General features: G+C 34.4%; 1 protein-coding gene across 1 annotated transcript in view; it reads right to left on the reverse strand.

Annotated features, from left to right (window-relative positions):
• The window catches only part of LOC114505984 (desmoglein-1-like), a 39,829-nt gene that overhangs the window by 22,195 nt on the left and 5,054 nt on the right, over positions 1-12,580 (reverse strand). The window contains exons 2-8 of the mRNA XM_028523551.2: positions 9,100-9,135; positions 8,703-8,834; positions 7,330-7,485; positions 5,542-5,686; positions 3,294-3,460; positions 1,294-1,428; positions 811-996 (exon numbers count right to left, since the gene is read on the reverse strand). Of these exons, the coding sequence (XP_028379352.1) occupies positions 811-996; positions 1,294-1,428; positions 3,294-3,460; positions 5,542-5,686; positions 7,330-7,485; positions 8,703-8,834; positions 9,100-9,135 (957 nt within the window). The remainder of the gene's footprint in view (positions 1-810; positions 997-1,293; positions 1,429-3,293; positions 3,461-5,541; positions 5,687-7,329; positions 7,486-8,702; positions 8,835-9,099; positions 9,136-12,580) is intronic.

The following is a 12,580-nucleotide window of genomic DNA, read 5'->3' on the forward strand; positions in this document are numbered from 1 at the left end:
AAATCAAAACCAAAACAAAAATGAACTAAGTAAACAACTAGAATAGGAATAGAATCACAGAAATGGAGATCACATGGAGGATTATCAGTGGGTAGGGGGAGGAGGGAGAATGGGGGGAAAGGTATGGGGAATAAGAAGCATAAATAATAGGTACAAAATAGACACAGGGAGGTTCAGAATAGTATGGGAAGTGGAGAAGCCAAAGAACTTATATGTACAACCCATGGACCAGGGCAAAGGGCATCAAGGGGAAGTGAAATAATGGGACAACTGTAATAGCATAATCAATAAAATATACTTAAAATATTTTCCTAAATATTCTAAAACAACACCTTCATGATTGATCATACTTTGTTGTAAGCATTAAATAAGTTTCATGTTTGAAACTTATTTAAAGCATTAAATAAGTTTCAATTGATATGACTTGTGATGGAGTACTGTATTGATAGAAGTGGACATGAATAGAGGACTCAGGGGCACAGACGGTGGGGGGCATCAACTGTGGGAGTGGGAGGGATGGGGCAGGGTAGAGCAATAGGGAAAAAGGCAGGCAAGTGTAACTGAACAACAATTAAAAAAAAGAAATGCCAAAGTAAAAAGAAGTGTTTCGAGTTAAAAATTCAATACCGGTTTTCATGATTATATAAACAGAAAAATTTCTATGTAATAGCTCTATTTCATATACTATTCTAAAACAGGAATTTTTATTCTTTCACACACTCAAGTTTGTAAAATCTTAAAATTTAATTTTAAGATTAACATTTGCAATAAGACAAGGAGAACAAAATATTTAGGATAATGATACCATACCTTAATAACCTTTAAAATTCCCACATTTGTTAGTTCATTCATTTCTATGTCAAACCAATTTCCCTCATTTCCAGAGATAAAGAAAATTACTGCCATCCAGTTAGCTGAGTACTGCTCATCCAAATCGATGACTCTAATGTGGAGCAATTCTGAATACAGAGCATTTTCTTCGATACTTATAGAATACTGAAACAAGAAGAAAAAAACTTAATACAAACTATGTGAATCAGAGAACTATGCTAGACTTGTATTAAATGTTTATGGTTAATCATTATTTAGAAAAAAGATCTGCATTTACAGTCAGACTTTTCATTGTTCACATGTTTTCTCCCTTGGCCTTATATAAACATCCTGGACAAAGTACAGGTCTACATCTGGGTTGTGTGTGACTAAGGATGAATATACATCTGCAAATAAGATTGTTCAAACAAATGTTAAAGTGTGGTGAGTGAAAAATTATTAATTTCAAAGGCAAATACTTACTGAAGGCAGTTCCATGTATGGGATGTTGTCGTTGACATCAAGGATTTTAATGCTGCATTCACACTCTGCCGACATGCCATCTGCCCCACCATCTCGGTCCGAGCCTCTTACAGCGAGAGAATATTGGCCATATTGCTGAAACACACATCACAAACCACAGCGCAGTTGACACAGACAGTCCTTATTCTGTCTTATGCAGAGTTGTTTTAAACTGTTGGCTCAACAGTTACATAAATCTATGGTGGTGATGAGGGTAACACAGATTATTGACAATTCACAAACCTCACATGAATCAACTTGAAAGTTGCCACGTCTAGTTCCCCAAATATTTATCCAGGCTCATTTTATAAAAGCAACATTTCTTAAAGACCTCATTCCTTATTCTATGCTCAGAATTTGAAAATGTTTATAAAGGGTAAAGTGGGTCAAAAGTATCAGGAGAAGAGAGATTGAGTTTTATCAAGATTTTGGGCTTAAGAATTCCATACCTTTGATAACCAGCCCCCGAGTGTGGAGGAATAAAGAGATAACAAATGGTTTGCTTTTCTTGGATGGTGGAGGAGGCAGGTTCTGGCAGTGAAATTACTGATGATCTGTCTTGATTCTGCTCAATGGTACTTAAATTATTAGAAGCTGTAAAAGCTTTGACTCCTTTTCTAGACACATTTGTAACTGCATTCTCATTCAAAATTGTCATATAACCGTAGAAGATTCATAGTTAGAGACATTTTGAAGTGTCTCCCTGGACCCCAGGTTAAGAATATCGGCTATGGTGGTGGTGCGCAGTGACCTCAAAGTTCCTTCACTGTTTAGAGCACTTCGCCACTAAAATTCTTTCGACATTGAAGGACTTTCACTGGGTTAAGAAAGTTTGAGAAACAACTAAAGAGTCAATTTCTTCTGACTGTAATTTCAAACAATTATAAACAGAGATATAGGTAACCGAGAAACTGATGGCATTTGGATAATTAAAGAGTGTAAAAATTTATGCTAGACTTCTAGGTCATTAACAAGAGATTGTCATTTTTAAATAACTATAATGATTTAAACAACATATATTGAGTATTAATTAGAAAATAAAACTCCTCACTTATATCCCTATAGTATATATAGGTCAGCTGTATTATAATATTGAAAAATAATGAAAGTTGATATTTTTACTTTAAATGATAGGACAACATGGCATAATAGAAACCATGTAATGCTGATTCTAATTTGAAAACAATCACTATTTTTTTCTTATTTGTAAGAAAATGAAACATTGATCTGGATGTTGCTTAATTTCTATTCATTATTCTGTTCCTGTGATTCATTTCCCAGAGTAATCAATAGGCTGTCAGTACATGTGACATAAGAAGAGAAAAAAAATTCTGTTGTCAAATGAGCTTACAATACCCTGTGGTGTTAAAGGAACATAAACCAGTTTCTTAGCCCATAAAAAATTCTTCAGCCTTGATCACATTCACATGCATGAATAAGCCAAGCTTTTGATTCTAGTTAACATACTTTATACACTCTCAAAATAGAGTTTTCTCAATTTGAGGCCAATCCTAAGTAAGGTTATATGAAAAAAACGACAGTATAAAATGTATGTGAGAGATCCCTATATTTTCATCTTAAAGAGTTTTTAATGTCCTTACCATTATGTAAAAGGATTAGGTAATTAAAAATTTTAAATATAATTTTTTTCTTTCTTAGGTACTTTTTCTTTTAGAATTGGTTTCAATCAATGAACAATTCATATTAAAAAAAAGAAGAAATTATGCCCTGGCTGGTGTGCCTCAATGGGCTGAGTGCCAGCCTGTGAACCAAAGGGTTGCCAGTTCGATTCCCAGTCAGGGCACATGCCTGGGTTGTGGGCCAAGTCCCCAGCAGGGGACGTGTGAGAGGCAACCACACATTGATGTTTTTCTCCCTTTCTTTCTCCCTCCTTTCCCCTCTCTCTAAAAATAAATAAATAAAATCTTCAAAAAATAAAAAAATAGAAAAGGAGAAATTACCTCTCTGTCTAGAAAATTATTCATTGTTCGAATTTCTCCAGTGTATCTGTTGATAATAAACATGGGTGAATCAGAAGGTTCCTGGCTTATGATCTTGAAAGCTATTTTTGAGTTCAAATTATTGGGTTCATCTGCATCAGTAGCATTGAGTTTCATCACCAGCGTATCTAAAAATAAAAAAAAAATTAATTGTAAATTAACAGTTTGCATTTTTGTTATAGCTACCTCTTTTCCTTTTTACTTCAACGTATTCATATATTAGCTCCTTTATATACCTTTGCATTAACAAAAAAGCCCATTTTACCAAGAACCTAGGTATTGCTGATAGAAAACAAAGAAATGTTTTATTCTGCCTTTCCATTTCTTATTCTAGTATGATGCCTTTTTTTTATTGTTATAGTGAAACAAAATGATATTATGGCTAGACCAAAGTTTGTCAACTATATAGCTCTTTCTAGCTATAGGGTCTTGGCCTCAGTCTCCTTATCTGTAAATGTGGATATGATAACAGGACAGTCCTCACTGAATTCATGAAAGGATTAGGCAGTTTAATGAGAGAAAATCATATAATGTTCCTACTGAATAATGCATATTCAGTAAATGTATATTATTGTTTTCTTTTGGATGGTCCTTAGTTTAGTGCTAGGTAACTAGCAGTTTTAAAGAGAAGCTTGTTTAACTACACACTTTGTCCTATCCCTTATCTTGACCTTTAATCCTACAGGCAGTTTTGATGAAGGACACCAGAGAGTGTGAAAAGCTGCCAGTGTTCATAAACCAGAATTCTTTTCTACACTCCAGCTGTTTGATACACAATCAGTGTCTTACAGACAAAAATGACTAACGTATCTCCCATCTCCCTCTCTCAATCTCTGTGTGTATTTGTTTTGGCATCATTTAAAAAATATATCAAAAGGCAATTAATTGTGGTACATTTATACAATGAATCTGAGGCAACTTGTCAAAAAGATTGAAGTAATCTATATTTCTTAACATGGAAATATGTTCAAAATATGTCTTTAAAAGTTTGTACTGTGTATTAATATGTAAAAAAGTTTCCAAAAACATGTCTCTATATATTTACATAATTATAGAACATACATACCTGAGCAACTAATGGTAGCACTTACTAGAAAAAAGAGTCAAATTTCCATTCCATTTTTACTTTCCATGTTGTGTGAATGCGTTCAAAAAACATTTTAAAATAGTATTTTTAATAGTTTACACTATAGAGATATTTTAATGCATAAAGTAAAATATAAGGATTTTTAAAATTTATAAGCAGTTACACCACATAAAGTTTAAAAGTAACTATGGTACGTTAAGTTTTGAATTCAAATGAAAATGATCTCTGCTCTTTTCCATATGTGTAGCCCAATCTTCAGTAGTGTGCTAAGCAGTTGATATACTGTCCCTTCCAAGGGTCTGAATATTTGGCAGTTAAAATGTTGCCATTTACAGTGATCTACCAGGAGTGGCCATTTACAGTGACCACCCCACCTTTGGACGGTCGCAGCTCTTGCAGGTGGACGCTCTGTGTAGGTACAGCTTTTCTGGTGCCCCTCAACTTGCACCACTTGAGACATTTGGCTTTAAATGTGCAAGGTGGGCCAAACAGGATTCAGTTTATAATACATTTTAAATGCATAAAATCAGTAACTTGAGTAAAAAGCCATCAAAACACACAGACACACACACTTATAATCACATAGAAGAAGAAAAAACAATACTTATTTTGCATTTATTGGCTGTCAAAAATGCTCTAGAAGATTACAGCCACACAAGAGATTGCCTGGAAGTGATTTCTATGGGTAATTTTAAAAGCTATTTTTTTAAAACAAAGATTAAAAAATAAACAGTATGAATAAAAGTGGATGATATTGCCCTTCAAACCAGTCAGTTGGGAGGCTGAATTCTCCTCCTGGGGCCCTGCCAACACTGTGCAAAGTCCTTTCAGAATTTTTCCTTAGGAATCTAGGGCACAGCTTATATGTGAATTACGTGAGAAAACGGTTTTCATTACTTTGGAGTCCCTCCTGGTGTATGACAGATTGGAGCTGCTTCTGCCCTTGAAGGGAAAGCCTTTATGGAGATTTCCTCATGCCTCTGTCTTCTGCACAGTTTTCTACAATTACCTGTTACATCTGTGCTGTGCACATTGACATCATTTAGCCTCAAGTTGACTGGCTGTTTAGAATGATCTGGAAGCCAATATACTCTTGTGTATTTAATAAAGTTGATTACTTACTTGCATTAGAATTTTCTTCTATTTGTCCCAGGAAAGTAGACATAGAAAACACGGGAGGGTTGTCATTTATATCCAAAATCCTAACTCTGAGTTCAAGAATTCTCTCCAAATCTTGGCCTTGAGCATTTACAGCCCGGCAGTAAATCTAGTGAAAAAAAAAAGAAGAATTATGTGATTCAACAAATATTAAGTTTTTACTTTGTTTGAACACTATGCTGGGCTATGTAGAACTAAAAGAAAAATAAGACTTTGTTTCCTACTGAAGTATAAGCACAGGCAGTACTTATAACCAATAAGGGGAGGCAAACATGAACTCAAAAGACCATTTGAGGAAAGGTAACACGATCACCCATAAAAAGAACAAAAACACTATGATATCGTGGGAGGATGCAATGACTGAGATAGATCTTAAAAGAGAACTTGCACAGGTGGAGCAGGGAATTGGCAGGTTGTTCCAAGCCAAGGGATTCATGCAAGGAAATAAACAAAGTGATGCAAATGCAGTGTTTGAATTTAGGAATAGGGAGGAATGAGGTTCAGGGTGTGGTAAAAGAGAGTCACATGGGGGCTTCAAACAAACAGCACTCATAGCTAGGTGGTGGCTATATGGGTGCTTATATTATCATTATTATGATATATTAGGTGTGTACAAAATTATAATGTAAATGATTTAACCTATTTGGTATCTTTCATATAGAAACGCTGTACTTTAACAAAAGCTAATAGGCTGGCATGCAGATTTTGAGTGTTTGGGAAAACATTGTGGAAAACAAGGAAGGAATATTAATTTAGAATAGAAGACTTAAAGAATTAAAGTAGTCTTAGGAATACAGACAAGTGGTATGAGTGAAAGCACCAAGCATAGGTTACTATCTGAAGGCATTTTTGGAGATGGATTGACGAGGTTTTAATAGAAGAGGTTACTAGACTGAGGAAGGTTTAATTTTTAATTTTTAATTTTAAGTATTAATAAGTGTTAACCATGATGGAAGCAACCTACAGAGTAGACAGAAGAAGCATGAAAAGTCAAAGTTAATAGAATAAGATTCTTCAATACCAGATGACTACGAGACAATAGAAAATCTCGAGATATATTTTAAAAACATAGAAAATTCATCTTGCTTTTGGACTTAATGTAGAACACTTCTGAACAGGTGGAGAGAGTTAATTGTTGGAGTTTGTTGGTTTGTAGGAATTAATTGTAGGAGGACTCAGATTTTTTAATGATTTTGGCATGAGGTCAGCTGCTTAAAATAGGAATGAAGTTAAGGGTTCAAAGAGTAAGCACTTCAGCTTTGTCACAGCTGCTGTAAGGAACAGAGGAAGATTCTGTTAAAGAGGAACTAAGTCTTTCCAAGGCATGTCCTGTGTTCAAACGAACTTGAGCAATGTGCGTCTGTACTCAAGTGTGTTTACTCAGAGAAGGCTCCTGTAGTAGCTATCGAATCATCACTTGGCATTGGAGTTATCAGAGACCAACATTCTCAACTGGATTAAAGAAAAAGAAGTAAAGGCTGAGTGCTTGCCCTTCCACACAAATGCTCTAGCCTGCCACTGGGGCCAGACCACAGGTAAGCATTTTTGCTAAGGCACTGAAGCAAAACACTCACCTGCCACTCAGTGCTCTCTGTGTGTGTCTGGGTCACAGCTGCTCATGACTTAAGAGACAACCAAAAACACCTATACTGACACTCTTGAAATGAAGTGAAGCATGAGCTAAGCTTGAGATAATCCAAAAGTAATTTAGTCCTGAACATATACTTGTATATTGACACTGCACCCACTTACAATGAAAAACGGAGTGACTTCTCGATCAACTATGGACGTTATGTTAATTTCACCAGTTTTTTGATTAACAACGAAGATTCCATAAGGTGGTTGATCAATTCCTACTCCAGAGATGTGGTATGTAACTTGCTGGTTGGCTGCACAGTCTGAATGGATCTGCAGAAAGAGCACATTTGAAAATATTACAGGATGCAAAATAAGCCTGTTATATTTGATATATAATTGGTGTCTTTTTTGACAAGTGTTGAGTGTTTGTTCCTGTTATTTTGGGGGAAATTCTGAAGGTAGAGAATTATTTTACTAGATAAGTGGAATAGTTATAGTTTGAGATTTTCAATGATAACTGTAAATGTAAGAGAAGAAATTCAATTTATATTTCTACCAAATAATAACAAAGTAAAATATCACCCTAATACATCTAATTCTATGCAGTCATCATGTATGTATTCATTCATCATTCACTGAACATTTACAATTTGATCATATTATTCTCAGGTTCTGCTAGCACTAGGTCTGGAGCAGGGCTGTCCATGCCATCCTAAGGAGTTTACCAGTGTCGTTACTACCCAACTTTGATCTTCCAATTCAAAAACTACTTTTTAAATGTGGTTAGGAAGAAGATTGGGGTGGATTCATGTAGGTAAGAAAAGACTGTGTATATTTCCAGACAGCTCTGAATTCTGGAAATGGGGAGGATGTTTTAGCAGGAAAATAAGATGACTTTAAATAAATGGTTATAGAAACCAGGACAGTTGTATTTGAAATAAATTATTGTATGGGGAGTGTCTCTTATGTATATCGTGTGATATGTTTGAGTGTGTGTCAGTGTGCGTGTATATATGTGTATATATTTTTGTATTATGAGGGAATCAGTGCATGAGGATGTGTTTCTGAGTGTGCGCATGTGTATGTTCTTTACAAAGACATAAAGGAAAGTGAAAGGAAAAAGTTTACAAAAGACAGTACATTGTGAATCTTCATAAATAAATCAAAAGTAGGAATTTAATTCTAATAGATTAGGAGGCAGAAAGAGCATGCACTGAAAGAGTTCCTCTAAATGTGCTGAGTAGTAAATTCATTACTAAATCACTATAATTTTAAAATCTAGAGTTTAGGATAACATATGATCATAAGTATTAATTTCATCAGTAAGGGGAGTCAGTGTTTAACTGTTTATGTGAGTGTAAAAATTTTAATTTATCCTTCTCATGGCTTCAGTGGCTTCAGTTTCCATAACCTGAATGAGCATTGTTCTGTTTTATATCATAACTTCTCAGTGAGATACATTCATAAAATATTTGAAAGACAGGTTCTTTGAAACTTTAACTTCATCCATTTGATGTTTGATTTTGTGTTTTAGGGTTGAGACCTACCTTGGCTATTGGGTTCCTCTTTGAGTTGTCTTCTCCTTCACGACAGGCTGCAGCAAACTTGATCCATTCACGTTTTTGCCTTCTGATTGTATTCCACTTGATGGTGCCATTTTTAGTGTTATAATCCCTTACCTTGAATGGGCAGGGTAAATAATGGTACCTATTAGCTTCTATTCATAATTCACATTCCATTAAAGAATTGGTAGGAGGAGTAATTGAAATGCCAGAAAGGATGCTTACTTGGGAAGGTTGGTAATTTCAAAACTCTATTAATTTCAGCATAACATTAACTTTACTTATAAGGATGAATTTTATTTGGGGCAGGGGGCAGGGATATGTTGTTACACCCAAACCATTTTTTCTGTTTTTAAATTGAAAAATTCAATTTATGTATTACCTGGATTCGAAATTCACTGTTAACTTCCACCACCACCTATAAAAATATGATAAACACAATATTTAATTTTTAAATAAGTGCTTTATAATTTATTTTAACAAATCATTAAAAAATCAAACAATCTGAGTCATTAAAATTATTTTCTCAGCCTAGATAGCAGGCAGACCTGGTTTGTCTCTCAGGTCTGATAATGATGCCAATGATTCCTTTTCTTTTAGTTTATGCTTCTCAATTTTGCTCTTCTTTTTATTACTTTAACTTGTTTTCATTCTTAGCCTATGCAGATATTGGTAATCTTATGAGCTAAGACATTTGAAGGTTGAACCTAGTGGGGATGAGAGTTGGAAAATCAGGTTCTCTTAATAAATCCTGTGTCTGAAGAGCTGGAGATCTTTAGTGATATTCAGCAATAAGTTATAACACTAAAACTTTTGACTGTAGTTTTAGCCCTTGAGTAGACTCAGATGGAAATATAGAAAAATATATTTTGGGATGAAGAAAGAATACAAAGCAGAGACTGTCCAGAAAGCATCAAAATATTTGCTTCTTCACATTCTAATTCTAAATGGATGATTTTATATTACTCTTAAATATCTTAAGATGATAAATTTTTCACTTGCTTTGAAATATGAGAATAGAAAGTTCTAAGATGAATACAAATATTTTTTCATTGCAATGGAAAAATACAATATGATTAAAAAACATTTTTCTCTATGTTAAAATGAGTTTATATTTGATGTTTCATTGTTCATACTAAACAAAGTTGATGATATGAATTCTTCCTTCCAAAGCAAGGAGAAGACATTTCAGAGTGCAGGGACTGAATGCTGGATAAGCAACTTCCGTTAGTTTTTTCTCTTGCATTAAATAAGTGAACTCATCAAGCAAAGTTCCGCCTACTTTCAGCTCAGCTCTGGCTTTGACTTTACATATGATTTGTAGTGTTAAATCTGGTTAATTTGACTTATTTTCCTCTAAAAACCAAAGACAATTCTAAAAACACAAACACTTATGTATGAAGTTTAATAGATCAGCATACTTAAGACATTGTAAAATATCTATCTAAAACAGGTGTGGATTTGAAAGTTAGGTTGTGTATATTGTTTTAAATTGCACTTAGAATTAATAAGGATAATGTAACTTTTTAATTCTTATTTCTCCCTAAATAAGACATTTTTAACATTGACACTTGAGTTTTTTAGAATTACAAAGTATGAAAACTGTTATTATACATAAGCTTTATCTATATTAGTGAGAAAATAAAATTATGGTTTGCATTTAATAAAGTACTAATAACAGTAATATCCAAATATAGTAAATATCTTTTATAGTGAGTTTTAATTTTGCCATTAAATTAAAATAAATTTTAAAGTGTAAGTACATTTTTTAAATCACCATAATTGATAATTCAAGAAAATTTATGATTAGTATGAGTAGTTTAAATAGATAATATTTTTATATGGGAGTCATATACTCATGGTATATATTTGATGTTAATCATTATCTTTATCACCATTACAATTCACTAAATGATAACTAGGTAGTATAAAACATGTTTAGAGAAATCCATGACTTTAATCTTCACAAATACATTTGGTCAACACTATAGTTATATTCATTTTACAGATGAGGAAATTGAATTTTAGATATTAATCACTAAATACAATCCAATATAATTCAGCCTAAATGAGCTTGAGACATGAGTTTAACAATCAAGTACAACTAGCCTATTTTATATAAATTACTAAATAAAATACAGTGCAGGAAACTGACATTACCATTTTGAGAATTCAAAAAATAAATTTGGATTTTAATTTTAACCTCATATTGTCCTTGTGATTCAGAATGCTTACATACAATAACAACAACAATAATAATAGTCATACTAGGGGAAAGGGGGAGGAAGACATACAAATGACCCAAACAGTTGGGACAAGTAACCAAAATGTTATTGTAGAGTCCCGAGTCCCACTTGGGTGTAGAGTTGAAATGATGTTAGTTCACCTGTGTGCTTCTTGCTACCTTGAACTCATGGAGACTTACTCCTCTCATTTGTGGGTGTTGGAGGTGGGTGTGGGGAGACCTCATTTGTGTTTGGAAGAGTATTCTTCATTGCTACAGGGTTGTGTATTCATCTCTTCTCTCTCTTGCACTTCCCTCACCACACTGAAGTGTCAGTGCCACTGTTTGTTTTGCAGAACCATGCCAGAGGCCACTAACCTTCTCACTTTATGAAACTGGGCCATGAGAGGCAACATAGGCAGAAGACCAAGTAGGTTTCACTATATAGTCAGGCTCTCAATTGGAATAGCAATTAAAAAACTGCCAGGTCTTCTTAAAAATATGTTATGCTGACATATCCATATTGCCTTTTGCTCAGAGTGTAAAATAAACTCTGAAACAAAGTTACTCTTTGACTATTAAAGGTAAAATAATGAGGTAAAAAGAACATTAAGTAGAGTCAGAAAACTTATAATGTACTTGCTAAATTCTCTGAGTTTTATTTTTCTCATTCAAAAAATGACAGATGTTGACTAGATTACATACAGTTACTTTTCAAATTCTAACATCAAATCCTTCTGTGCAATAGGGAAATACTGTATTGGAGTTTCTTGATCATGGTTAAGACATGACAAATTGTTGACTTAAAAGAAGACTCTGACAATAATTGATGGAGGTTGTGGGAAGAGGCAGCAATTACAGGCAACCAGCAGTTGAATTTCTCCATCAAGTCAGCCCAGAGATGAGACTGGGAAAGATCCATGGGAAGATACAGCTGGGTTGAAACTGACAGGTTTGAGAACAAGTGGTGTGTGGGTGTAATGAGAGGGAAAATCTGAGGCCATTGCAGTTATAAACTAGGAGATCAGGAGAAAGGCAGAAGCACCGTTTACCAGGTTAGAACATATCCAGTTTGGGATGCCAGAACAATGCTTGGTAAAGATGTCTGGGAATTTGAAATATGTGTCAGCACCATGAAGAAATATTTAATTTAGGCCTGATTTGAGGGACGCCAGCTCAGGTAGAATGGTTGGAATTATGGGAGAATTTGAAATCCCTGAAATAGAGAACACAGGAGAGAAATAGCCCATGGCTGAGGATGACACCAGGGGAATTCCCGCATTTATATAACTGGGAACCATGACAATAAACAAGAAACAACAAAAAGAGGGAAAAGAAGTGGCCAAAGAAATAGGAGGGAAATATAATGCAATGTCATGGGTGTCTAAAGAAGGAGAACTGAAAGACAGGCTGTGAACAAGTATCAGATGATATACAAAAGTTGAACAGGGTGAATCCTGAGGACCTCTGAGCTTTTCTGTAACTTTGAAAAGTATGCTTTCAGTTGGATGGAACGGGCTCTTCCTGACTGACAAGGAGCGGGGGACAAGATGGAGAAGAGGATGTAAGGTGCCACTTTCTTGAGAAATGTGGTGATACAAGGAAACAGAAGTGATAGTACATAAGATGAAGTGTACAA

Source organism: Phyllostomus discolor, chromosome 9 (assembly GCF_004126475.2).
Source record: "Phyllostomus discolor isolate MPI-MPIP mPhyDis1 chromosome 9, mPhyDis1.pri.v3, whole genome shotgun sequence".
NCBI lineage: Eukaryota > Metazoa > Chordata > Mammalia > Chiroptera > Phyllostomidae > Phyllostomus > Phyllostomus discolor.